The sequence below is a fragment of the Camellia sinensis genome, chromosome 11 (genome assembly GCF_055761805.1).
Source record: "Camellia sinensis isolate YWXY chromosome 11, ASM5576180v1, whole genome shotgun sequence".
Classification (NCBI taxonomy): Eukaryota; Viridiplantae; Streptophyta; class Magnoliopsida; order Ericales; family Theaceae; genus Camellia; species Camellia sinensis.
This window is the reverse complement of record NC_138971.1, coordinates 35248327-35275970: the sequence shown is the minus strand read 5'-3', so window position 1 is coordinate 35275970 and position 27644 is coordinate 35248327. Positions and strand designations below refer to the sequence as shown.

The 27644-nt window shown below is 39.7% G+C and overlaps 2 protein-coding genes across 2 annotated transcripts; both read right to left on the bottom strand.

The window, feature by feature from the left end:
- Positions 1-13168: 13168 nt before the first annotated feature.
- Positions 13169-14347, bottom strand: LOC145802259 (uncharacterized). Its single transcript, XM_082894940.1, has 2 exons — positions 14267-14347; positions 13169-13621 (listed from the first exon to the last, which is right to left on the bottom strand). The coding sequence occupies exons 1-2, from the start codon at positions 14345-14347 to the stop codon at positions 13169-13171; spliced, it is 534 nt and encodes a 177-aa protein (XP_082751066.1).
- A 42-nt stretch (positions 14348-14389) lies between these two features.
- Positions 14390-14725, bottom strand: LOC145802258 (uncharacterized). Its single transcript, XM_082894939.1, has one exon. The coding sequence runs from the start codon at positions 14723-14725 to the stop codon at positions 14390-14392; it is 336 nt and encodes a 111-aa protein (XP_082751065.1).
- Between the last annotated feature and the right edge of the window lie 12919 nt (positions 14726-27644).

Genomic DNA, 27644 nt, shown 5'->3' with positions numbered 1-27644 from the left:
TCCTTAAATTGTCATTATTGCTTCCATCCCAGGGATTCATCACGTCTTCATTGATGCGAAACCTACAAGGGTGTTATTGTTTCAATCAGTTTCCACGTGATTCATTGACTCAAATGTAATAACAGTTTGCAATTACAGAATGCCGACATCGTTTTTAATGTAAGTAATGCCGTCACCAATGTCATTACTAACGCATAATGATATGAATTAAACAAATAGTGAACCTCGTTGTTATTGTTTACAGGGGGACCATTACTAGCACAACCACAAAAAATGACGTCAAACTAACATAATAGTTTCCCAAACAAAATAAACAAATACAAAAGCAGCACACGCAAGCCGTCATTGCACATTTCATTGCCATACATTTAATTCAAACACAAGCATCCTATTCCTTTCCAAAAAAACACACAACCATGATTCCATTCCGTCTACGACAAACATGCAAAACTTTTGTTCACCATAGCTAGCAAGAAAAAAAAACAACAAGGAACAGTTTAAAACATGCAAACACAACCATCCTGTTTTAGTACAGTGCCAACAATAACATAACTAAAAGTTTCCCAAAGCAAGAGAAGGGCAGGCATCTTCAACAATCCTAACACCGCTATATCACATCTGGCGAGCCCCAAACAGGTTCGCAAACAGTGTCGATGCAGTACACTGGAGCTGCTTTTGTGTAAGCCACCCTATGATGTGGTTGTCATCAGGCTGGCACATCATCACCTCCCGGTAATTTGTGTTATCCATAAGTGTTGAGGCAAAATGAAATAGCGGCGTACCAATCAGGAATGGAATAGTCGTCAGGCGATGCATGCACTCTGAAATAGTGTACAACGATTCGTTACCTGTGAGGTGCCTCACCGTAACCTGCCGATTCTTCATACGCACCACATTTGTTAGATTGTTCATGCTTTCCGCAATAATTGACGCTCCACTTGTTGCCTTCTTCGACTTTGAAACACTTATTGATGGTGTCTTTCTCCTTTTTCCCTTTTCAATCGGAACAAGTTACAGTGAAGAATCTGAATCCACGTCCTGTACTCCTGCGGGTATCGGATCAGCAAATGGCTGGGCTCCCAAACTATGCACAGAATCAGATGAGTCATCAGCATCTTCAGGAAGTTTCTCTCCCGGGGTCCAATGGTGCTTACCAGTAGCTGATGCCCCGATGAAGACCGTCTCCATCAAGTCATGATGTTCCAAAGTTTTTTGCCTGAACTTGGCACACACCTTATTTATCTGCACAAAGGGAGATATGTGAAAGAGAAAGACGTTACATTTCACATAATTAATTAAAAGTTAACTAAAAAGGTTAAATGTACTGGTAACAGACAAATCTTAAACGCAAGAAACATATACTTACCGATTCCATCTTGTCCCACCACTCCTCAGGTGCCTGAAACATACCGGTGTCACAATCAAACCCTATCCCTGACACTCCTTTACTTGAATCCATCAACTTTGTCCACGCTTGCCACTCTTTTTTCAAACTCATGTATTTATTCTTCAACTGTTTCAGGCCATGTTTTCTTCCTGTTTTTTTCTCAAATTTCTTGGCCAACGACTTGTACCTTGCTTGGCTGAGGACTAGGAATGGCCAATTTCCTTTTGTAATCTCATTTGCAATCAACTGCAGGAAAACTCAGATTGAGTCATTGTCCCAGGAGGCCTTGTGGCTGAACTGATTCTGTGTCTCTTCAAGACTGCTTGACTTCTCTGTGACAATGCCTTTGCATTTGGATTGGGTACGCGGCGAAGTACGTATGGAAGCCATTACTAATGTACGGTTACAAAAGATTACCATCACATATTTGGTTGTTACATACAAACGTATAAGCCCATAGCAAAATAATTTAAATTGGTTGCACGATGCACAGTCTATGCCCATGAACAATAAACAGAGAAATAGGATGCTAAATTACACATCATACAACCATTGCACATTAGTAACATTTATAAACAAACATGGAACTGAGCGGTGCACATAGTTATGATAGTCATTAATACGTTTACCCTTTTGTAGTGGAGGAACGCAAAGCAAGATTATAGTCATACTAAAACATACTACCAACATACTAACAACCTCGTAACGTGTTTGTACATACTAACAACATCCAGGCCTTGCTTACATACGCAACAACAAAATGACAACGACAATGCATAGCACATACACAATGGTCTTAAGGACACGCAAGGATTGTTGAATGTGTATGACATCATCCCGTAATTGCATGACAATTTCGTCTCTGGGTGACGCATAGTTCATGCTCTCTCGCCTTGGTTCTTCGCACCAACCAATCCAACTAACATAGGGCTGATGAGTGCAAATGATGAAACTATTAGTCAATGGGTTCTTAATGTTCATGCAGTTATGACCAGTAATGAATTGGGCACTCACCACAGGGCAGGGACATGCAAAGTAGGGATGCCCTGGATTTTTGGTAGACCTTGAAATCTAAACAATACAGGGGCCATGTCCACAGGCACACATTCGACGTGGCCATGTACTGGAAGTTGCACTAGAGGTAAACGAAGCCATGCTATGAACGACAAACATTCGAAAGTAACAATGAATCATAGCAGTAATTAGTTTATGATATCCATATTTCAGGTTAAACATGAACTGAACACGCTAATGCACAAATTTCATATGATGGGTATACAAACTTATTATTTTATTCATTTAATATTAAAGAAAAGCTGCCTACCAATTATGGTTTCACTGTCAAAGTGTTAATAGAAAGGTAAATTTGTAATTTCCTTTTCAAACCTAACAGATAAAAAAGGCATCAACAACGTGTATTTACATGAATCAAATTAAGAATTCATGATCAAATTAAGCCAATTTGATGTAAATTATAAATTCATAATCAAATTACAATTCAATTAAATTTACATGAATCAAAATGATTATGTACAAATCTACTGTCGTAATTTGATTCCATTAATGAAATTGATTTTGTAAAAGTATTATTCATCCATAGCTTTGTATAGTGACCCATATGGCTTTTTTCACACATGGGATATATACAACCAAAAAAAAAAAAAAAAAACAATAATAATATATAGAACATAGTAATGAACATCATGTGTTTACATTATCAAATTAAGAATTCATGTTATGGCAAAATCAATTAATTAAAAATTATACATTCGTGATCAAAGTAAATCAATTACGATTACATGAATGAAAATGGTAACGTAGAAATACTAATGTCGTAAGTTACCATTAATAAAAGTTATTTTTGAAAATTATTATTCATCCACATGTATTACAGTGGTATACTTCTCTTCAAATTAAATTTGTGAAATTAATTTTTTACGTCTCTTAATTAAGTTTTAAAAATCTATTTTGTCTTTTTTCTATTTTATGTTCTTCATCCATGTTCTTTTATCAATATGCACTTGCACACATTGGAGATATACAACCCCAAACCAATAATAATAATAATAATAATAATAATAATAATAATAAAAAGCCATGAACACCGTGTGTTGCCTATCAATTTGCATCGAGCAAGTGCAAAGGCTTCGAAATGGATTAACATTTGCATAAACTATTGGATACGTTTAAATTCCCACACAAGAAGTTCCAAAAAGAATAAACTACTTCATCTCTATGTCCGATTTGTCAGTTTGTATCATAGATTGATCATACATTTATCCCCCAAACAGATTTCCCTTACATTTGTATAACAACAACTGAAGAACCTATTACTTTATTAAGCACAGATGTACATATATTTGTCTCTCAAATCAAGAACATATTGTTTTAAGAATCCCAAGAAATGTATAACAGATAAATGAACAATAGATGTATAAGAATAGGTTTTTAAGGTTCTTCATATGTATCTGTTTCTCAATTTTTACCATGGGTTGATCATATATATATATATATAAGAACAAATTTATATATATCTGCCCAATTTACGGCAAGTACATTTACATAACAATAGATCCAAATCGACTTGAGTTGGATGAAGCAAAATGTCTGAACTTAATTTAACCGTAATGACCATGGATATGGAAATGTCATGATTTGTTAAATAATTATCGTCCTCACCAAAGGAAATAAATGAAGGAAAAGGGATGACCAATTTGAGCAGAGCACTATAATTCTGTGTTGTAGCAAACAAAGCACTGTAACATAACAGACCAATACATTTGACAGACCACCCTTCGAAACCCTATTCTCAAGCCAGGTCAGTGTTATTGGCCCATTTTGCAGAGTAGTGTACAAAACCGAAAAATTGAAGAGTAAACAATCCGAAAATGGAAATATTCATGTATGATTTGGGAACTCAAACATAAGAATCCACTTCACATTCGGCAGTGGGTTTAACAACTATAGATATTCAAAAAACATAGTCCACACTTCCTTTTAAATTTTTTATTTTTTTTGGTATTTAACAGAGAAAAGGATTTCACACATGAACCCAAGCAGATCGGAAGCAGGGGACAGATTTACGCAAAAAGGGAAACAAAATCAGAACGGCCATGAAGCATTACCTGAAGATCGGTGGTGTTTGAGACAGTGACTTCTTGTTCGACGCCGCCAACGTACGCCCCAACCGTTCGATTTGCCTTCCTGTTCACGAGTCTTCTTCGACACCGCAAATGCATACTGCGGTGCCGATCGGCTCTGGGAAGCTTCCTCAGATGTCGTCGCCGCTGGTATACATTAATCGCCTTCTTCGCTTCACGAATATTGTGTGCCCTAGAAATGTTGTGTGTGTGGTGAGGCGATGGGCCTCAGAATCAGAGGGGAGAGTGGGGGTAGTTTGGTAAATTTACCCCAATAAGGGTTATTGCCAAGCACGTGCAGTCTGTTTTGTCTCCATTTGGCTAAATTAGCCTTTTTTGTCCATTAGTGGCTAAATTAGCCCTAACTTGCCTTCCCAAACAACACCAAAATTTGAGATATTTTGTTACGTTAATTTGTGATGAGGTTAAGCATTTTATAGTTGATATTACGAAATTTTATAATAAAATTATATCAATTTGTGATGGAGTGCATATGGTATGCATATGGTAATATTAATCACAAAATACATAATCTTGTCATAAGTTGGCATGATAAAAAATATCGTAACTAAGTCACAAACTTCGGTTATATGAATCACAAAAATTTAAATATTTTATTGGACTAATTTGTGGGAAACTTCTATATTTTGTGATAGATATTATAAAATTTTATGATAAAATTACTCTAATTGTGATAGGATGCATATGGCCGGCCATAGGCTTGGATTTAGGGTGGTTGCTGTGCACATTTTAGAGTACATCGAATAGAACACACCTGCAAAAAATTAAGTTAATCAGATATCGTTAATCCTTTCATCCACTAACATTTGTATTCATTTTAATACTTTAAATCACAATTATCATTTATTTTAATAGATACAAATATGAGTGAATAAAAGAATTAACGATTTCCGATTAATTTAATTTTTTGCAGGTATATTCTATTCTATATAGTCTAAGATATGAACAGTTCGAATCATCAAAATAGACCCTAAAATAAACCCATTTAATTATGAACCCATTTAATAACTGTGGTGTTGGGACATAGCAGTCACCCAAAATCCCGCTTTCTTTTACGAAAATAACAAAGATTGATTCCAACGGCCGAGTAGATTACTCCAAAGTCGGATTGATTAGAAGGTGGATTCACTCTGCTGCTTTTAGTTTTCAAGGTAAGAGATTCTCAGCATAGTAAAAGTAGAGTTGTGAGCTTCTGTTTTCTCTTTAATTACTTTCGGCGTTGCAATGCTGCTTTCAATATATGGATCCAAAATCAAGAAGTCACTTGCTCCTTCTGCTTCTTGACTCTGATAGATCTTTCTTCATTTTTCTTTGGTTCGACACCACCAACCTATTTCAAGATTCTCTGCTCAATCACCAGATGTCCCGCAAAAATCCCAATTTGTTGGCTTCTTGTCATCCCAGAAAACTCACCATCTTTTCCTTAGAAACCGTTGTTTCTTTCATTTTATTCTTAATGCTAAATATACTTGGTTCTGGATGTTTGAGACTCGTATATCTCCAATAGCCTGTGGACAAATTCAACTTTGGCTTCCACAAGTCTTTCTGATTTAGGTCCCAATATCTAATCCTCCTTTAGACCACTCAAATTGAGATAGAAGCACCGGAAAGCAGTAAATAAACTGTGTATGAGAGAGATTAATGACTGAAAATTATTCTGTCACGAGGAAACTGAAGTATCTAATAAAGAGTGAGGACAAATTGATGGCAGATGAAGAGAGGGATGAAATCGAATCTTTTTACAATCGGCTAAGATTCCGAGGAGCTATTCTCAAGGATATGGTGGAGAAACACCATGAGGAGAATGATGAAGGAGAAAACCTGGCTATGCAAATTAGCTATGTGACCTACAAGACAGGAGAATTCCTCAGTTTTTTTGTTGCTGATGTTGCAAAGCAGAGGGACAACAACAACAATGGTAAAAGCATTTGTTTGTTTGATTTTTTAAGCCTCACAAATATCCTGGAACAGATTAAGCCCATCGAGCTAAAAGCGATGCAGTCTTATGACAAGACATATCAGATCCAACTCTTACAAGATGAAAAGTCTTTCGATGAAGTCCCGTCAATGTCAATTGGGAACAGAACCATGGTGGAGGAAGAAATTATGGTGGGCTTTGATGATGAGGCGTTGACTATAAATAATGAGAAATTCTATATATATATATATATATTTTTGTTAATCAAGATCTCGATCTATATTTCTCAAGTTTTTGTTAATCAAGATCTCGATCTATATTTCTCAAAGTTTTGAATTTTTATAATATAAAAACATATGTGTCATCACCTTATTGATTCTCATCAATTTTCATTTTTATTTTTATAATTTTACTGATCAAAATGGGAATACCTTTCAATGTTTGTCTATTAATTATAGAATTTTTGAAATTTTCATCAATGTAACAACTTTCTACTACTTATATATATATATATATATATATATATATTTTCATAGTATGATTTGTTGGATTGTGCTATAAGCAACTCCAACGACACTCTCTACTTTTCACTAACTAAAGTATGAAAAAAGTATATTTTTTATTTTACCTAATTACTTTAGTTATTGTGTTCTCTAACCACACTATTTATTTTAGCTAATCATTCTAACTAACTTAATTAATTTTTAAAATAAAAAATAAAAATTGCTCATATTTTACTAATGTAAATTTGCAATAATAATAAATTTTCCCAAAACAAGCATACAAAACTTGTAGAATGAGGAGAAAAAAAATACAAAATACAAAATAAGTTATTCCATAATTCATTAAACAAAATTGAAAGAACATATAAAATTACTACATACACATATACATATATAAAATATATAAAATCCCAAATCTAAGACATAAATATATAAAAATTCAAGATATATACATACATATTTGTTTGGGGAGCCTATGGGGCTCTTTAATTGTAGCCAGCAAAAAGGTAGGATGGTAAAGTAGCTAGCCCAATAGCCAGTCTATTGGAGCCCACAATTAGAGTTACATTGGCTAAAATACCTAACAAACCTTTTTTAGCTATCCCCTTGGAGATGCTATGTAAGTAATGATATTTATGGAGTTGATACTACAAATGTCATAGCTATCTTTTTCTGTCATAACTAAAAAAAGAAAAAAAGAAAAAAAGTCATAATCAAACACCATATAAAGTACAACTAAAGACCTTTTAGATCATAATTAAAATAATGTGATAATTAATAAGTGATAACTAATACCACAATGTACAGCCAGGTGATAACTGAGCTCTGGCCAAAATAGGTTGAATGCAACACTGAATTCTAGCCGGCAAAGCATCCGATTGAGCCGTCGAATGAATACCAACCTGTGAAATGCCCAATGCCAAACTTAGTTATGAATGTAAGTGAATAATTTAAGTTTTATTAAATTGGTATTGATTTATTACTATTATTATTGATTAGTGAGTTTTATGAAATTGATATTGATGTTGTTGTTTGTGAAGATTAACTACACTTATTGGTTCAAGTAATTTGCTTTGTGTAATTGGAATTTTTTGCTACATATTTATTTCGCATAACTCAATGCTCTACCAGTGGCATTTTGATTTATTTTTTTAATTGTTGTGCTTATTGTTTGCTTTGAAGTGATACGACATAACAAAAATATGTAGAAATGTTTAGAGAATTGTACGAGCACAGAATAATCTTCTCGTATAACCATATTGATCAAGTTTGCACTCCTCCAAACGTCGTCGCTTTGCTACCTGAAAACACAAACGTGAGCTAGCCAGCGTGTGTGTGCCGAAAACCTCTCCAATGCCTAAGTCAGCCAATAAGCAATAGACACAAAAATCTCTGTGTATTGGGGGTAAGAATTGCAATATCTTTGCATAGGTCCTGTCATGAGCTTTTATAGAATCTGCCTGGCACAATCCTACTGGGACTCTAACTATCCTTAGCAGAGTCCTCCTACGAATCACACACCTAAGGATAATGCTTACACTCAGAACACCCCAATTTCTGCAAGCCAAATGAGATGGCCTAATACTCTGCTCGGCTGACTATATCCAACTGAGCTACCTCGGCTCTATGCTCAACATGGCCGAACCGTGATGACCTTAGCTACCAGACGACAACCTGCCGAGCTACACCTAGCTCGGCCGACTACACTTGTAATCACCTTGGTCCGATAAAAGATTGTCCCCAGATAGCTAGGTCCAAGTCCAGACAACACATATGCGACTGTTATAGCGCCTGCTCGGCCCAAGACTGAGCTACCCAAAAGCTCATCTTCGGCCCATTGTGCGGCCCAGTCTTCACTAATGACGTTGCCTAGCTCGGCTCAATTTGTGCACACAATTACCCTTTCAATTGTCCCTTAATTCCATCTGTGTAGCATGATTGGGATTACTGTCTCTCTGTCGAGCTACACTTCGACTGAGATAAGAACGCCCACTTGGTCTCTTGATCTACCTGGTCTAGAAACGTCTTATCAGTTGCTTTGTACATTGTTGCACTACCTTGGCTTGTCTGATACACTATTATTTCTGTGGACATGTGGCAGGCCCCCACTAGTCTCGTATCCCTAGTGCAGCTGTCAAGCACTGCTCAAAATTTGAATAGCTGCACCTTTTTGCATTTCATATAGATAACCTTAAACTTGAACAACTCTGGCCACTGTTCATCTTCTTCCTCAGTCAGACCTTTCGATCCAGCGCCAAACTCCTTCAATTTCCTTTATCGTTGTATCCAATCACCATTGCAGTTTGCACCCAGGATTTTGTAATCATTCAACAAAGCTATCCTACTATTCGAAATCCGAATCAGCCTTCAAATTAGTAAGTTCTTCAAGCCTTCTGATATTTTAATTATGGATATTCATGTTGTTGCTATTCATGTTGTTGCTACACATGGGGTTGCTAGTCCATCGTTTGAGGCTCAAAACTAAACACTATAGCATAGAAACCCACCAAATAAGCATAAAATGAACTTGTAATGGTCTCTAGTACCACTGTAAACCCTTCAAACTCTAAGACGAATCCCCTCTGGCTGGAACTAAAGCTGTCCATAGGTAGCAAATTTGATTTGAAATCATGCTGAAATCGAAATAAAAAACAGTTTGCACGGTCCTCATGGACTTTGACTGAGCAAAACATGACGGTCACATTAAACCGGGCTACCTAATTCCCCTTTGGCCAGGACAGGGCTAAATACCGTGCCCCTTATCTCAGCCGAGATAAAAATGTCATGCTAGGCCGTGTGGTTGAGCAACCAAACCTGCTTAACTTACACAGCCACCTTAGCTTGGTCAATAACTGGTCATAACCAAAATTGCTTCTCACTTTGCAGACTTGACTAGGTTACCCAGGCAGACCATTCATTTGGCTACTCTAAAGTCTCTGCTCAACCGAACAACCCAACAGTGCTGATCAATTTAGCCGAGCAAACCCCAATAGTTCTTTAGTTAAAGCCAATGGGAAAATATCGCTTCATGGTTAGCTCGCCAGGAGCCATAGTTGAATTTATGAGGGATTACAATATTCCTTATGACGTCCAGTTCACTTTAGCCGAGCAAGACACTATACCCTAGGACAAGCCCCGTTGATTCCCCTTCGCCGTGATGTCAATAGTAGAGGGTGGACTCCGCTTTTCGATCCAACCCCTTATATGTGAATTCCTTAGGCAGACCAGACTCTGTCCTACCCAATTATCCACCAATACATACAGGATTATAAACGGCATCGCCGAGCTCAACCACCGCCTTGGCCTTAACTTGGGACTGGCTGAGATATTCCACCAATACTCACTCAGCCAAAACAATGACAGTTGGGTCTACTATCTCAAGGTCAAAAGAGGTCGAGAGAAAGTCGTCAAGTGCACACTAGACAAAGACTTGCATGACAACGACTTTCTTTAGGTCTCTGGGAATTATGAGGACCAGGAGGCCCTTGTACTAGGCTATAACATAAATTTGAACAAGGGCACAGCCGGTATGAGTATTTTGGTTTTATTTATTCTGAACTTTTCTATCCCTACTGTATGCTAACCCTTTGTCTTGTTGTAGATCTGAACATGCTTAAGGAGAATTACCCACACGCTAACCAAGACGCGCTTTGCACCGCGGTAAGATATAGGCATGGGGATTGGACCAAGCTACTAAGCTTCGAGCCGACCTACCAATATAGCGGCAAGAGGAAGAGCAAAGTAACTGACTTCCTCCTCAAATCTTTGTCGAAACTAGACCCAAGCCTTCCTCAAATCAACCAAATTCCACTTACTGAAGAACAAGAAATAGCCAAGAGGAGAGCCGTGCGAGCTCTTATCACCAAGCCAATCACCACCAAGGTTCAAATCGAACAAGTACCCTCTGACCAACCACGCGAGACAATCGTCGCCCTTCCAATCACCAGGGCAACAACATCTCGGCCAAGAAAGCATGCTCGCACCTTGTCCACCGAACAATGGTGTCTGGTGGATGAGGAAGAGACCGTGCTTCCTGATCCCGTGTTGTCGAACTCGGAGCCTGCCTGCTCTAGCCGAGCAGGCCCTTTTTCTCCACCGGCATGGGCACCAGCCGTGTCCTACACAAACCACGTTGTGTCCACCACAGATTCGATGGTTGCAAAGAGGGACCACATGCTGGCTTTTAATTTATCGAAAGCCTCTGTCTGCCGGCCGAATGGAACATCACAACCACTTGACCGAGCTCAAGGCCATTCGATCGCCTGCTAAGTCCATGGTTCTTATAAGTTATCCATCTGTTTATTTACATCCATAATTTGTACATGTATTTGCTCAGTTTATTCTAACAACTCTCACTTGAACCGCAAGCCGTGCAAAAAAGCCACGTTGCCCATAAACGTGTGCTTGAACTGCGTAAGACAGTACGGTTAACTGTAGCTGATGTAAAAGCGAAGGCAGCTGAGCTGAAGGAGGTTAACACAAAGCTCACCGAGCTAGCTGCTGAAAAAGAAAGAATGGCCGAGTTGGTCAGTGTGGTCGAAGCTGACAAACAAAAAGCCCTAGCCAAGAAAAAAGATCGCAACCTACACGAACTTGCCAAGATTGAGAAGAAAAAGAACGCCGAGATCCAAGAGCTGAAAAAGAAAATGGAGGACACCGAGGACCGAGGTTTCAAAGAAGGCGAAGAAACCTATGTCCAGCAGTGTGAGGCGGCCAAGGATATCTTTTTTAAGTGCGGCTGGAAGGCGGTAGCTGACAAGCTCGGCCAGGCGCATGACTCCGAAGTGTTCCTGAATCCTCCACCCCACTTCATTTCGTCTTACATGACTAAGTATGCTGATGTTGTTCAGCAGATATTTCTTCAAGAGAAGGAGGATGTTCCAAATCTAGCAGATGCTCCTCCCGCCAACACTAACCTCGGCTGCTTAACGTCGCTGCCAGCTTGGATGGAGGTCACTAGTCAAACCGAGCCCATTTTATCCGACGGAGGAGATATCATCGACCTAACAGAAGAAGGTGAAGTCGAGGCCACTCGGTCAAGCGGTGAGGCTCGCGGTGACCTTGATGCTGAGCTGGATGATCTCTTCGCGTAACCAAGATACCACTTGTTGTTTTTCATTATTTTTCTCTTTGTTTTCTTTTTGCGATATAACCGGGCTATAAGCCCCACCTCTTGTAATCAACTTCCAATTAATGAAAAAATTCGATCTTTTTGCTCGGTAACTGTGCTTCTTCATTGTTGTGCATCATTTTGACTGCATGCCTAGCTGAACTAATTAGCTCGGTCTTACCTTATCCTGCCAACCTTCTTTTGGCCGAGATACTTATCTCGACTGAAGAATCCACAAAACTTGTTGGTCAAATTGGCCAACTATCATTGGCCGAGATACTCATCTCGGCTAAAGAGTGTAAAAAGATGGTCACACCTGCCCACTTTGTTTAGCTTAGATCCTTATTTCGGCTAAAGAGTGCGAAAACGTTATATTGGTCAAACTTGCCAACCTTCTTTAGCCTAGATCCTTATCTTGGCTAAAAAGTGCAAAATTGTGTTGGTCAAACCTGCCAACCTTCTTAAGCCTAGATTCTCATCTCAGCTAAAGAGTGCAAAAAATGTTGTTGGTCAAACCTGCCAACCTTCTTTAGCCTAGATCCTTATCTTGGCTAAAGAGTGCAAAACTGTGTTGGTCAAACCCGCCAACCTTCTTAAGCCTAGATCCTCATCTCGGCTAAAGAGTGCAAAAAATGTTTGCTGGTCAAACATGCCAACCCTCTTTAGCCTAGATCCTTGTCTTGGCTAAAGAGTGTAAAACTGTGTTGGTCAAACCTGCTAACCTTCTTTAGCCTAGATTCTTATCTCGGCTAAAGAGTGCAAAATTGTGTTGGTCAAACCTACCAACCTTCTTAAGCCTAGTTGGGCAAAGAGCGCGAAAAAGTTTACAAACAGAGAAATACAAGCACTGAAAGAAATATACCTGAAAAAATGTCTACTTGTTATATTGAATGTCAAAGAAAATTACAAGTTTTTAAAGAGCTAAAAGTAAAATACTTTGAGATTGGCCATGTTCCACGGCCTTGGGATAGGTCGGCCATCTACGTCTTCAAGGTGGTATGCTCATTTTCCTGCTAAATCAATCACTCTGTATGGCCCCCCCCCAGTTAGGTCCCAATTTGCCATCCCCAGGTACCAAAGTGTTTCCCATTACGTTGTGTAGTACCCAGTCTCCGATCTTGAATTGCTTGGATGTACCGCTTTGTTGTATTTTCTAGACAATTCCTGTTGATACGAAGCGATGTGTACCAGTGCCCGTTCTCTTCTTTCTTCAGCAAGATCTAGCTCCAACGCTATGGCCTCACCATTCAATTTGGGATCAAAATTTTCGCTTCTAATAGTGGGGAGGCTGATTTCCAGGGGAATTACTGCTTCCATTCCATAAGCCAAGGAAAAAAGTGTTTCACTGGTCGACCACCTAGGTGTAGTTCGGTAAGCCCATAAGACGTGGGCAAGCTCTTCAGCCCATTTTCCTTTCGCTTTTTCCAGCCTATTTTTTAGACCATCTAAGACTACTTTGTTGGAAGCTTCGGCTTGGCCGTTGGATTGGGGGTATACTAGCGTAGAGTTGTAAAATTTGATCTTGTGCTCTTCGTGAAAACCCTTAAAGATTCATCCATCAAATTGAGTGTTGTTGTTAGATATCAAGGCCTTGGGAATTCCAAACCGGGTTATGATGTTCTGCCAGACAAACTTCTTGACATCGTTTTCCTTGATGGATGCGAGCGCTTCTGCCTCCACCCACTTTGTGAAGTAGTCCGTTGCCACAATAAAGAACTTTCTATTGCCCGGTGTGGTTAGGAGTGGCCCAACTATATCTAAACCCCACATTGCAAAGGGCCAAAGCCTGGTCAAAGATAGGAGCTCTCTGATTGGTTGATGGATTTGATGCGCGAACTTCTGACATTTCTCACATTTCTTGGCGTACTTCTCTGCGTCGGCTTACATGTATGGCCACCAATACCCTTGTGAAATAGCTCGGTAGGCCAAAGATCTCCCTTCTTGGTGACTTCCACAAATGCCCTCGTGGATTTCAAACAAAAACGATTCGATCTTGCTAGGATGGACACATTTTAAGTACAGTCCTGGGAAGGACTTTTTGTACAGTGCTAGCGATAGGGAGAGCCAAAATCGCTGTGACTTTGCCCTAATCTTGTTAGCCTCCTCCTTGTCCTCTAGCAAAATGCTGTCTTTTAGGAACACAATGAAGGGGTCCATCTAGGAGGGACCTAGCTCGACACAACATACCTCGGCTGCTTCAGGTTGCTCAATGCTCGATTTTGGCAGGAAGTCCACTAGCAATGGGTATGGGATAGATGTGTCCACCATCGACGCAAAACCGGCTAGTTCATTTACCTTGCTATTTTCTTCTCAACCAATTTTCTCTATTCTTACAACTTCAAAATTCGTGATCTCTTTTCTAATCAAATCTTGGTACTTGGCCATTCTATCATCCTTCGCCTCATAATCACCCGAAATTTGGTTGACAACCAGTTGGGAGTCGCTGTACACCATCAGTTTGGTGGCCTTCATTCGGCAGACTGACTTTAAACTGGCTAACAGTGCTTCATACTCCTCCTCATTATTGGATGTTGGAAAATCGAGGTTGATAGCCTGCTTAATGGTCATGTCGTTTAGTGAAATGAGGACCATCCTAAGTCTAGCCCTATATCTGTTGGATGCTTCGTCCACAAAGAGCTTCCACATCTCTCCTACAAAAAGCTTCTAACAAGTGGAGGGATTTGAGGACGCTTTAGAATTTGGGGATGATGTCATCTTCTAAGTTGTTATCCGTTGTTAGGATTTGATCTTTGCTGTCTGACTGTTTTAGGACTTCACTTTCAGGTGAGTCCTTGCTTGTAGTAGTGCAGCCTACTTCTTCCCCTCTACTGCAAGGCTAAATGGTTTGCTATGCAGTTGGGCGACTTGATGCAAGGGTTGCGCTATCCCTGCGGCACTTTTCCCCCTTAGCTCGGTTACTTTGGTCAAGTCAGTCGAGCAAACATAATGACTTCTTGGAGCAAACTTGGCCACGAAGTCTGCCAAAGCTTGGGCCTTTATTGCAGTTCTTCGCTGAAACTTAATGTTAAACTGTCCTAACTCCACGGCCCACTTCAAAATTTGCCCAGAAAAGTTCACCCTTTCAAACAAGGCTTTTAAGGGGAAGGCTATTAAGACGATCACAGTGTGGGCATGGAAGTAGTGAGACAATTTTCTTGAAGCCATTATTAAAGCTAAGGCCAATTTCTCCAATGGTAAGTACCTAGTTTCGACGCCCAATAATGTCTTGCTAACATAAAAGATAGGCAAGTGTTGTATTCCCTCGGCTCGTACCAATGCTGCGCTAACTGCATGTTGGAAAACTACTAGGTATAGAAAAGTTCTTCTTCTGGTACTGGGGTTGCCAACAACAGCGGAGAATTCATGTATTCTTTCAACCTTTCCAGAGCGCGGTTGCATTCGTCATCCCACTCAAACTTGGCCTTTAGTGCTTGGAAGAACGGTTTATATCTGTTTGACGATAGAATTATGAATTAGTTTAGCGCGGTAGCTAGGCCTGTGAGATGTTGTACTTCCTTGACAGTGTTGGGTCTTTCTAGACCTTGAATGGCTTTAATTTGGGAGGGATCGGTTTCTATACCCTGGTTGGTAACTAGAAAGCCAATAAATTTTCCTAACCCCATGCCAAACGCGCACTTGGATGCGTTCTGTCGTAGTTTGTGGGTTTTCAAGATTTGAAACATCTCAGCTAGGTCTTTGATATGGTCTCCTTCATTCTTGCTCTTGACCACCATGTCATTAATGTAAGTTTCTATTGTTCTGCCTAACAATGGCTCGAACATTCTGGTGATCATTCGTTGGAATGTTGCCCCTGCATTTTTAGGCCAAACGGCATGACCTTGTAGCAATATAATCCCTGGGGTGTTGTAAACAATGTGACCTCCTGGTCCAGTTCATGAATAAAGATCTAATGGTAACCACGATATGCATCGAGAAAGCTAAGTCAGTTATGACCTGCAGTTAGGTCCACTAGTTGTTCTATCCATGGTAGAAAAAAGCTGTCTTTCGAGCACACTTTGTTGACTGTCTTGTAGTCCGCGCAAATGCGCCACTTGTCGTTCTTCTTTGGCACCACCACGGTGTTAGAGATCTACCTGGGATAGTGAACCTCTCTGATTGCCCCTGCCTCCAGTAGGTTTCCACTTCCTCAGCTACTATCTCAGCGTGGTGAAGTGCCGATCGGCGAGTTCGTTGTATAATTGGTCTAGCGATGGACATTAAGTTGATGGTAGATGAAAGTTGGATAAATGCCTGGCATGTCATACGGTGTCCAGCCAAACACCTCGATGTTAGAGATCAAGAATTCCATGATCTCTATTCTCTCTGTGCTAGACAAAGATGAGCCATGCAAAAAGAACTTTTCTGAGACCTTCTCGTCTATTTTGACCTCCACTAGATCTTCTACTGCCTTTTGTTTAGCTACCCTGCCGACGTCTGCGAACAACTCATTGCTTTCTAGCTCCTTCACAATTTGTACGAACCCTTTAGCAGCTCGACAGCCGTTCAATGTAACGAAGCATTGTTTGGACATGATTTGGTCTCCCAAGATTTCTTCAATCACTCCAGCTTCGTTACGGAATCGCATCACCTGATGGTAGGTTGACGCTACCACTCGCATGGCGTGCAACCAGGCTCTGCCCAAGATGATGTTATAAGTGGAAGGGACTTTCCGCTTAATGTCAAAATTCTTGATGCGCATCGTCACCACCAGTGCGTCGTTTTGAGGGCTTTGCAACCTTGCTAAGTCCCTGTTGGAAAAAGGCGATGACATTTTTCTCCTCCATCTTCCCTCTTTTCACAGTAGGTTGTGCACTAAGTATTTCCTTCATGTGCTCCGCTTTCTTGTTCATCCTTCTTAGCTCGCATACTCTTTCAGGCTTGATGATCCCATATATCACATTGATTACTCTTTAAGGCGAACTGTCGACGGGCATCTCATCTAGCCTATTGCGGTCCTGGGGTGCTGGCCGAGCTCCCCTTTCGATGTACTGGTCCAGGTACCCTGAGGCCACTAACTCCACTAGATGCTGCCTCAATGGTGTATAATTTTCAGTTCTGTGTCCTACTTCATCGTGGAAGGTGCACCGGTATCTCTCGTTATAGCCCTTTTGTGCTTCCCCTAACTTGGCTAGCCGCTGAATGAAGGGTTCATCACGTATCTCACTAAGGATCCGGTAGATAGGCTTATTGAACACCGTGGTGATAGCGGTGCGGACTCTCAACCTCCTCGTCTGGGAGTCCTCTTCGTTTGGTCGTCTGCCTCGGCCATTTTTGTTCAATCATTTGTCCCTTCCAACCATGTTAACTTTTGCCGTGGGTTTTCTGTCTGACATCGTTGTTATGCCAAACTTTTCCTTGGCCCGAATGCCATCTTATTCTACCCCGATATGCTGATGCCCTCTCTCTATCAGGGCTTCCATTGTGAAGGGTGGCGTCATTGTCATTGAATCCCTCAATTTATTACCCTCCGGTAAACCCCATTTATACTGTGCGATAGCTAGGTTTGTGGGGCAATCCCCAATCTGATTAAAAGTCTCCCAATACCGGTTGTTGTAAGACTTAAGTGTTTCTTTCTCTCCTATGTCGATAAAGAGTAGCTGGTCTATCTCCACCGGCATCTTGGTGTTTTTCTTAAACCTTGTAACAAATGCCTTTGCACGTTGCGCCCATAAAGCTGTGCTGCCTTCTGGCAACCTATAGCTCACCTTTTTTTGCGCCCCCCTTTTTGGAAGCTCGAATATAAGCCCTACAGTTCGGACTCCCATGGTTCTTAATCTAATCTTATAAGTGCAATGTGAAATTGATAAACACCAAAGAGTCCAAATCCGACAAATCTTTTGAAAAATCGATTTTGAATCAAATTGCTAAAAATGGACAGCTTTGCCAGATACAGAGTCGCCACCTAAATATTTTAATTTTGGGAAAATTTAGGAAACCCATGACTCGTGCCAAAGGCCACGTGTCCGTTATCACCAAGATTGTCTCGGCTCGGGAACTTAGGTACGAGAGGTGAAGGTCATGAATTGAACACCCAGGCTCGCCCGATCAAAGATCGGCCTCTATTAATCATGATATGATTTTTATCAACATTATATGCTCTTGTTCCAGTTTATTAGGCTAGCATTTACTATGTGATGCGCACACACAAGGTATAGACTAGTTTGCCCGAATTGGAACAATTCAATTAATGTTTGTTTGTTTTTTTTTTTTTTTTGAAGGGTTTGATATTTCCACTTAACAAAGTGTGCTTAAAGTTTGTGAATTTGCCACTTGACAAAATGGGCTTAAACGTACATTCATTGAATCATTCCAATTCAAGCAACAAACCTTCATCCACAGGCACTTAAACAGTTTAACAAGTAAGCACTTAGCCTCATGGAAAGCATGCTAGTCATGGCAGTCACTCACACTCATACAAGTATGCTAAAGCACTAAAAACTCACCTAGTACTCCAAGCCAAAATGAACAAAGAGTTAGAAAGAAAAATGCATGATTCCTAACTTATGCAAGAGGACTAATGCAACACATGCGATATGCAATTTAAATTGGCTCTGCTACTAAACATGGAATATGAAACAATTTGATAACATGTGGTCTAAGCACATATTCAAAGAAGTATTAAGCTAACAATGAAGTTAGAATAATGAACCGAGCCTCAGTGTATGCAATACAAATGAATGGATGAAAACATGCGATATGCTAATTGAAACATGATGTCCCTAAACTAAACATCATAAGCAGTTAAATAAAAGGGAGAAAGACGTGGGGTTGGAAGACATACACATTATTACAACATTGCGCTCTCACGAAGGAGAGTCCGAATGAATAAACTAGCTAACTAGCAACTAATTAAGCTAAAGCTAATTAAGCTAACTATTACAAAATGAAATGAATAACTAGCTAAACTACTTAACTAATTATTACAACACTTGAATTAACTAAATAGTTAACTAAAACAATTACATCATAACTAGTTAACTACTTATTAAAGAATTACAACACAATTGCAATTAATAATTAAACTAAGCAATTAACTACTCCGCCTTGGGAAACGAGAGATGTTCATGTGCATGCACGGTTTCCACCCGAAAAGACCACCGTTTTGCTCCCGAATGCCTCTGTTTGCATAGTTGAACATTTCCAGAACAACTTTGCTCCACCTTACCAACATTCTGCTGAGTTTTGAATCAATGGCCAGCCAACCAAAGATGAAGGTTGCCAACCACCAGCCGGCCATAGAGGTGGTCTGTCGGCCACCTGCCGGCCATGGAAAGTGGCCTACCAGCCACTGGTGCACAGGTTCATCTTGCTGCAACAGAGGACAAACATAGCATATACAGGGTATTTTCAAGGATTATCTGCACAACTCACCCTTCATTTTCATGAACAAATCTAAGGAGTGGTGAACCTAAGCCACAAACTACCAATTCAAGAAATTTGATTGCATGATGGTTTGTGAACCCAAGAGTGCAAGTTCAATAAATGCAAGGAAAAAAGACACAAACCTCCTCCCTTTCATGAAAGATCAAGGGAAGTGGTTAACCTTGGAGACTTGGATCATTTCATCACTAGCAAGTATGAAATGGTCCAAGTTCCATGTGTTCAATTAACATCCGATTGAACACACCAAGACACAATCAAATTCTTATCTTTGCACAATTTTAGTTTCAACTTTTAGTTACTCCTTTTAATTACCCTTCCATTCTTTAACCAATTAAGTCCATTGGTGAGTTGAGTCCTCTAAAAGAGAAGGAAGTGTCAAACAAGGGGTAGTTTAAGGCAAGAGAGAGGTGTCATGCCATTGATAATGAACCCCCAAAAGAGGATTAAACCATTAAGTATGGACCACAATCTCAAGCTTAAGCAATCCCAAGGTTGAAACAACCGTCAAAGAAAACAAAGAGTGAAGAAATAATGGAGGTTGCAGAGATTATACTTGCTGAAATTAAGTGAGAAAAACATTAAAACAATGCAATCAACTCAAACAAGTGGTGTCTAAAGGCTTAAAACACCAAGCTTATGAGGACACTTACACTACAAGCATGCAATACAAGACTCAAATGACTTAACCAACCCAAAACAGAGTTAAAATAGTCCAAATTAGAGCCTAAAACATGATGGAATTAAGCTACAAATGGCTACAAAAATAAGCTAACACATAGAGCTATCTAGGCTAGCAAACAAGACACAAGGAGGGGAGGCTGGCCCCTCTGAATTTGGACTTCAAAACATGATTTCACCACTGAAAATACTCTGAAATTCAGTGTTCAAAAGCTTGGAAAAAGATAGTGTAGACACCCCATTTTTGACCATCCTCAAGACTTGGACGTGCTTGTAGGTTCATCCGGTGACAGGTTTGATTGCTCGCTGAGCGCTCGAATTTCGCGGCGGAACGTCACAGGTTTGAGCTTTCCAAACCCTGTATCCTTTCTGCCCCATTTTTGGACCATGCTTTGGTCCCTCCATAATGCTTGTTTTGGTGCACTGCCAGCCATGAAATTGCACTGCCGGCCATGCATTTAGGCCTACCGGCCATCAATGAGGCACTGCCGGCCATCACGGCCACCAATGTTTCAACAGATATTTTTCTGATATTTTTAAGCCAGTTGTTTGCAGGATAGACCATCTGCACCCACGTGGATGGCTGGATCTCTTCAAGGGGCTTTTGTATCTTCTATATATAGGACTTATCTATATGTATGCAAAGGGTTACAAAGTTTGAGCTGAGCAAGATTTTTCTCTCTCTCTCTCTCTCTAGAATACTCTATCTCTATATTTTATGCTTGAAAGTGATCTTTCTCTACATATTTGCACTAGCACCCTTAACCAAACACCTTCACCTTAGAGTTGAGGTTCTTGGAGGCCTTGTTTGAGCTCCTTGGAGTGGTTTTGGCTAAGAAGTTTGGTTGTTTCCTTGCTATTTTGCTGTTGTTCTTCAAGGGTGAGACTTTATTCCCTTTCAAGCTTTGTTTTTGTACATTGGTTTGGCCATCCTTCCATGCTGTTTTTGGCCTAGTTGTCAACTACAAAAAGCTCTATTTTTAAGTGTTGAAAATGGTGGTTTAGGCCCTTTTGGGGTTAGGGGTGTTTCTCTCTCTTTTGTGGCTTATTTTCTAAGCTTTGTGCCATCTTTTAAAGCCTTTAAAAAAAATCTCTTTTTGGCATTTTAACCACTGAAATCCGGGGAAATTTCAGTGGTGGAAACTTGGTTTTGAGGTCCAAAATAGGAGGGGGTGGCCTCCCCTCCTTGTTTCTCCTTTGCATGTGTTATTGGCTTAGTAGTTGAGCATGTTTTTCTACCATCTCATGGCTTGATCTCAGCATGTTTTTGTGACTTTTTAAACATGTTTTAACTCTATTTGTGGCTGGTTGGAGCACCTCTTGTTTGCATCTTACACTTGTAGTGTAATATTGTTCATTAGCCTTGCATGCCTAATGAATTAGCTTATTATTCTAGCATGTGTTGGCTCCACTATAGCATGTTTTTGGCCTTTTTTTGAAATGCTTTAACTCTGTGTTGAGTGGTTTTAGTCATATGAGACTTGTTATGCATGGTTGTAGTGCAAGGATCCTTACTAGCTTTCAGTTTTAAGGCCTCTAGCATGTTGTGATTGTGTTGATTGCATGTTTAAGCATCATTTAGCATGTGATTTTAGAGAATATTTCTCCGTCACACTCTCACATATATCACTCTTTCATTGTGTTTGAGAGTTGTGCCTTATGCCTTGTTTATGAGCCAATATATGAACATGTTTTCCTTGCTTTTTATGCTACCATCTCAGCACATTTTGGCCATTGTTTTGGCATGTTTGAGGTCTGTCCAGGGCTGGTTTAGCCATTTGAGTTTGATATTGCATGGTTATAGTGTAAAGCTCTTCACTAGTCTTAATGCTTAAGTCCCCTAACATGTTGTACATGAGTTGTTTGCATGTTAGAGTCTTGTGTTTCATGCCATTTCAGCATTGAAATTCTGCCACCACCCTCATTTCTTCACTTTTGATTTGTTTTGAGGCTTGGTTAGTCTTAAAGTTGTGTTTAAGCTAGAGATTGAGGCTTATGCTTAAATGGCTGTAACCCTCTTTTGAGGGTTCCTCCTAGTCAAAGGCATGGTTTCTCTCATGTCTTAAGTCATCTTTAGATTATATCATTCCTCTCATTAAAGGACTTTCACATTGGACAAACCAACTAAAGAATGGCTTGGTAATGTAAAATGTGTAAACAAGAAATGAATCAAGTAAAACATGACAAAGATAAACATGTTTTGTGTGCATTGCATTGTGTTCAATCGGACGTTATATTGAACACAAGGTAGATTGGTCCATTTCATACTTCAAGTGATGAAATGAGCCAATCTCCTTTGTCTTCATTGCCCTTGATCATGCATGATGGGGTGATGGTACTTAGAGTCTTGTTTTTGTGCATTTATTGGATTTGCGCAAGTTGGATCCTTGGCCATCATGCATTGAAAATGCTTGATTGGTGGCTTTAGACCCAATGGTGCCACTCCTTTGATGTTTTGAGATGATAAGGTGTGGCATAGCACAGACATGTTCCTGGAAAAACCTCCATTTTTCTCTGTTTTGTGCTCTGTTGCAACTTGGTGTCACAGCACACCAATGGCTGGCAGTTCTTAATTGTTGGCCGACACCCTTTCAATGTTGGTCAGCAAAGGGCCGGCAGCCACCATTCATGGCCGGCAGGCCAATGGTGCACTCCTCAGCAGTTATTTGGTAAGGTTCAGCAGAAAGTTCTTGAAGACACCCTGCAAATAAAGCCTCTAAAGAGCAAACCGGGAGGCTTTTCGGGGCGAAAATCGAGCATGCATCTTCTACTTCTTCGAACAGAGCTGAGGCAACCTAGTTTAAAGCTTTACTTGTTAGTTAGCTTGAATTTGTAATTTAATTAATTAATTTGTTAATTAGTTAATTGTTGTAATAATTAGTCTAATTAGCTTAATTAGATTAGTTGATTAGCTTAGCTTAGATTAGTTTAGCTATTATTCATTTGAACCCTCCTTCGAGAGGGCAAAATGTTGTGATAAGGGTGTGTGTGTGTGTGCATGTCTTCCAACCCCACGTCTTTCTCCCTTTCATTTACCCGCTTTCAGTGATTAGATTAGGGCACGTTTTGATTAGCACACCTTATGCTTGCATGTTTGCATCATTCATTTGTATTATATGCACAGGGCTCGGCGCATCATTCAAACTGCATCGTATTTCAATACTTACTTGAATACGTGTTTCAAAGCATGTTATCAAGTGTTGCATTCATATGCCATCTTAGATAGCCAAGCCTATTTATTAGGCATCTAACATAGTTAGGATCATGCATCTTTCTAACTAGTTTTCTGTTTTGGCTTGGAGTACACTGTAAGTGTTTACGCTTTAGCATACTTGCATGAGTGTGAGTGTTGCCATGTTTAGCATGCTTGCCATGAGGCTATTTGCTTAAATGATTAACTGCGTGAATGCCTATGGATGAAGGCTTTGTTGCTTGAATTGGGACAATTCATCAAATGCGAGTTTTAAGCCACTTTGCGAAATGGCAAAATCATGTTTTAAGTCCACTTGAGGGTGGCAAATCCGCGCTTTAGCCCACCGTGATGGTGGCATTTTCAAACCATTTTCAAAAACAAACATGAATTGTTTTGTTCCAAGTCTCGGGACTTAGTCTATACTTGTATGCTGTGCGCATCACATAGTAAGTTAGCTAATAACCGGAACAAGAACACATGTGTTTATAAAAACATATCATGCTTAGTAGAGGCCGATCTTTGATCGGGTGAGCGGGGGTGCTCATTTTAGGACCTTTCTCTCTCGTACCCAAGTTCCCGAGCCGAGGTAACTTTGGTGATGACGGACATGTGGCCTATGGCACGAGTCAGGGTTTCCTAAATTTCCCAAAATAAAAAATTTAGGTGGAACAGTCCATGTTTGGCGCTTTTTGATTAAATCAATTTTCCAAAACGATTTGTCGGATTTGGACTCTTTGGTGATTTATCAGTCTTACATTGCACTTTGTGAGATTAGATTCAAAACCGTGACAGAAGTCCGACCTGTAGTAGCAGGACCCAATTCGCGCCTTCTTCGAAAGGGGGCGTGTGAAGAGAGTTCGGGCGGTCTATAGATAGTAAAATGGTGGGAAACACAAGGGCAAAAGCCTCCAAAACAAGGCATAAAGAAGGGCTATCAACCCCTCAACCTTTAATGGCCTTAAATCTAAGCTTCTGCCCAAAAAATGTAGAGTTTTAACAGCCCAAAAACAGTGGAAAAACAATAGGAATAAAAGCAAAGCAAGAAAGCAAATAGATAAAGCCTTATACCTCTTGAAAAGAAGAAGCAATTCCAAGCAACAACACAAGCAAACAACACCCTCTAGAGCTCAAACCAAGCTCAAGAACACCTCAGCTCAAAGGTGAAGAGATTTGGTTAAGGGTGTATAGGTAAAGGTTGAAGAATTGCAAGCTAAAGTGTAGAGATTTGGTAGAGAGAGAGGAAAATTTTTGAGTTCAAAATTTTCTAACCTTTAAAACAATATGAGAGGCCTTCTATATATAGAGAACCAAGCAATTCCCTCAAAAACATCCAGCCCTACACGTGGGTGAAGATACATGCATCTGTGTAAACAATTGGCATAAAATATCTGCAAAACACATTGGTGGCCGGTAGCCAAAAAGTGATGGCCGACAGCCTCTAGGGATGGCTGGTAGGCCACCAGAGGTTACAGGCTGGAAAGACCAAGGCATGGTCTAAAAATGAGAGAAAATGGTGTAGGGTTTGAAAAGCTCAAAGTTGTGGCATTCCGTTGAGGGCTTCGAGCACTTGGTGAGTAAACAGACTCATCATCGATTGTGCATGTGAGGACGTCCAAGTCGTAAGGGCCGTAAAAAATGGGGTGTCTACACAATCTCTCAAACTAAGTCAAGCCCAAGTCGCCTAAGCTTGAAGGAAATAAGATACACATTAGAGCCACATTCTGTCGATATACGGCCATAACCTGGCGAAAGTGGCTCAAGTGCATGTAGGGGTCTGACTTCCCGTCATAAGTCGTGAATTTAGGCTGATGGAAGCCCAAGGGTAGTGGTGCATTCTCTATTGTTGGGATGAATGACAAGCTTTGCAAACTTGCCAACGCTTTATCTACTGGTTCGTAAACAAGGCACGACACTAGCATTCTAACCTCGACACTTCCACGTGTCCTAGAAGCCAACCGCTGGAGAGTAGAGACCCTTTGGAGGTCGCATGCCTGGGCATCTTCTCTCATTCGAGCCCTCTCTTCTAGCGATGTCCGCAGGTCCGTTGACCTAAGCAACTCGGTGTGCTGAGAAGTTGTTTGATGCATATGTGAGGGTCGATAATTGCTTTCCTCCACGTAAGATCTTTCAGCCCTTGTTCTCTCAGACCTGGAGTAACGAGTCCTGGAAGTCCTTGATTGTGTATCACCGGTTCTGAGGCTTCTACTTTCAGATTGTGATGGTGTGACTTGTCTGTCATGACCTCTTGAGTGGCGAGAATGCATCCTGCCTTGGCGAATCTCTTCTCCTGCCACCCTTTGCCTTTTATCTGACGCTTCATCGTCTCTATGTCAACCGCCATTCTCTTTATCAATTCGTTTTGCTCCTTTGTGCGATCTTCCAGAACTTGAGGATCTATCCTCCGCCTTTGTCTACTAGGGCTTTAAGAGCGATAAGGGCTTCAACCCCATCTTTCTCATGCGTCTCTTTATGAGTTCTGTCGCTGGAAATCCAATTCTGCCATGTGCGAGACAAAAGGCAAGCCCTCGCGCCTCCCGCCCCCTTCTGGGGTTTGCCTATCAATAGTAGAATGTGGCAAGTCTTCGTTGTGCACCATGAGAATCAATTGAAGGAAAACTTAATCAAAAGGTTTGTTCTTTGTCACTCCTTCCCACAGACGGCGCCAATTGCACGAGCACAAAATAATCTTCTCGTATAATTTTGTTGATCAAGTTTGCACTCTTCCAAATGTCGTCGCTTTGCTACCTAAAAACAAAAACGTGAGCTAGCCGGTGGATGTGTGCCGAAAACCTCTTCAATGCTTAAGTCAGCCAATAAACAATAGACACAAAAAGCTCTGTGTATTCGGAGGTAAGAATTGCAATACCTCTGCATAGGTTCAGTAATGAGCTTTTACAGAATCCACCTGGCACAATCCTAGAAGGACTCTAACTCTCCTTAGCAGAGTCCTCCTAGGAATCACACACCTAAGGATAATGTTTATACTCAAAACACCCCTTTCTCTGCAAGCCAAGTGAGATGGCCTAATACTCTACTCGGCTGAATGTACCCAACCGAGCTACCTCGGCTCTGTGCTCAACGTGGCTGAACCGTGATGACCCTAGCTACCAGATGGCAACCTGTCGAGCTACACCTAGTTCGGCCCAATACACTTGTAATCACCTTGGTCTGATAAAAAATTGTCCCCAAATAGCTAGGCCCAAGCCCATGCAACACATATGCGACCGTCATAGCGCCTACTTGGCCCAAGACTGAGCTACCCAGAAGCTCCTCCTTGGCCCACTGTGTGGCCCAGTCTTCACTAATGACGTTGCCTAGCTCGGCTCAATTTGTGCACACAAATTTCCCTCTAAAGAAAAACTGAAGTTTGATTTTTTGGAATTTCCTTTAAATTTATTGTGATATGACATTTAAATTCAGGGGATGTAGAAGTGAAAGAGAAACATTTGGTTGTGTTCGGTTTAATTTTGGAATCGTGATTCTGATAAAAAAAATCTAAAACTCTTTTCAAAACTCATAATCAAACACGTAACTCAAAATTCAATTCAAAATCCATAACTAAACTCTTTTCAAAACTCTATTTAAAAAAAAAAATCTAAAAAATATTTTTTATTTTGTTTTTTAAAATCATGATTTGAGTGGAGTGGTGTTTTGAGTTATGAGTTTTGAGTTTTGAAAAGAAAAAATTTGTTTAGTTATGAGTTTTAAAAGAGTTTTGAGTTGTTTTTTTTAAAAAATTTAAATTTCTTTTTTTTTTAAATATTTAAAAATTTTCTTAATTTTATTTTTTAGGGTAAATATTTTATATTATAAATATTAATTTAATTATTTTAATGTGCATTGTATTTCATATATTTGTACGTTGTATTTTTTTATTTTAAATATATAATTTTTATCTTAAATATTTTTTTATTATTTTTATTTTAAATATTTTATTTTATTAATATTTTTTTAATATTTTAATTTTTTTTTAAATTTTTCTAAAATTTTTATTCTTTTTTAAATTTTAAAACAATTTGGAATGCCATATATAGCTAAATCATAACAAATTATTTGACCAATATTGAAAAAAACAACAAAAATTACTTTTCAAAAAAATAAAAATAAACAAAAAAAAATTTGATACAAAGTTGTCACGACCTCAAAATAACCCATTATATATATTATTGACATGCAATATTAAAAGAAAACAATTCATTATCTCATTCATCAGAGTATTACTAAATAAAAACATTACATGTAATATCAAATTAAATGTCCTATGGGCTTACATCTTTCCAAGCCAATACTTGGACACAAAAATGTGAGTTC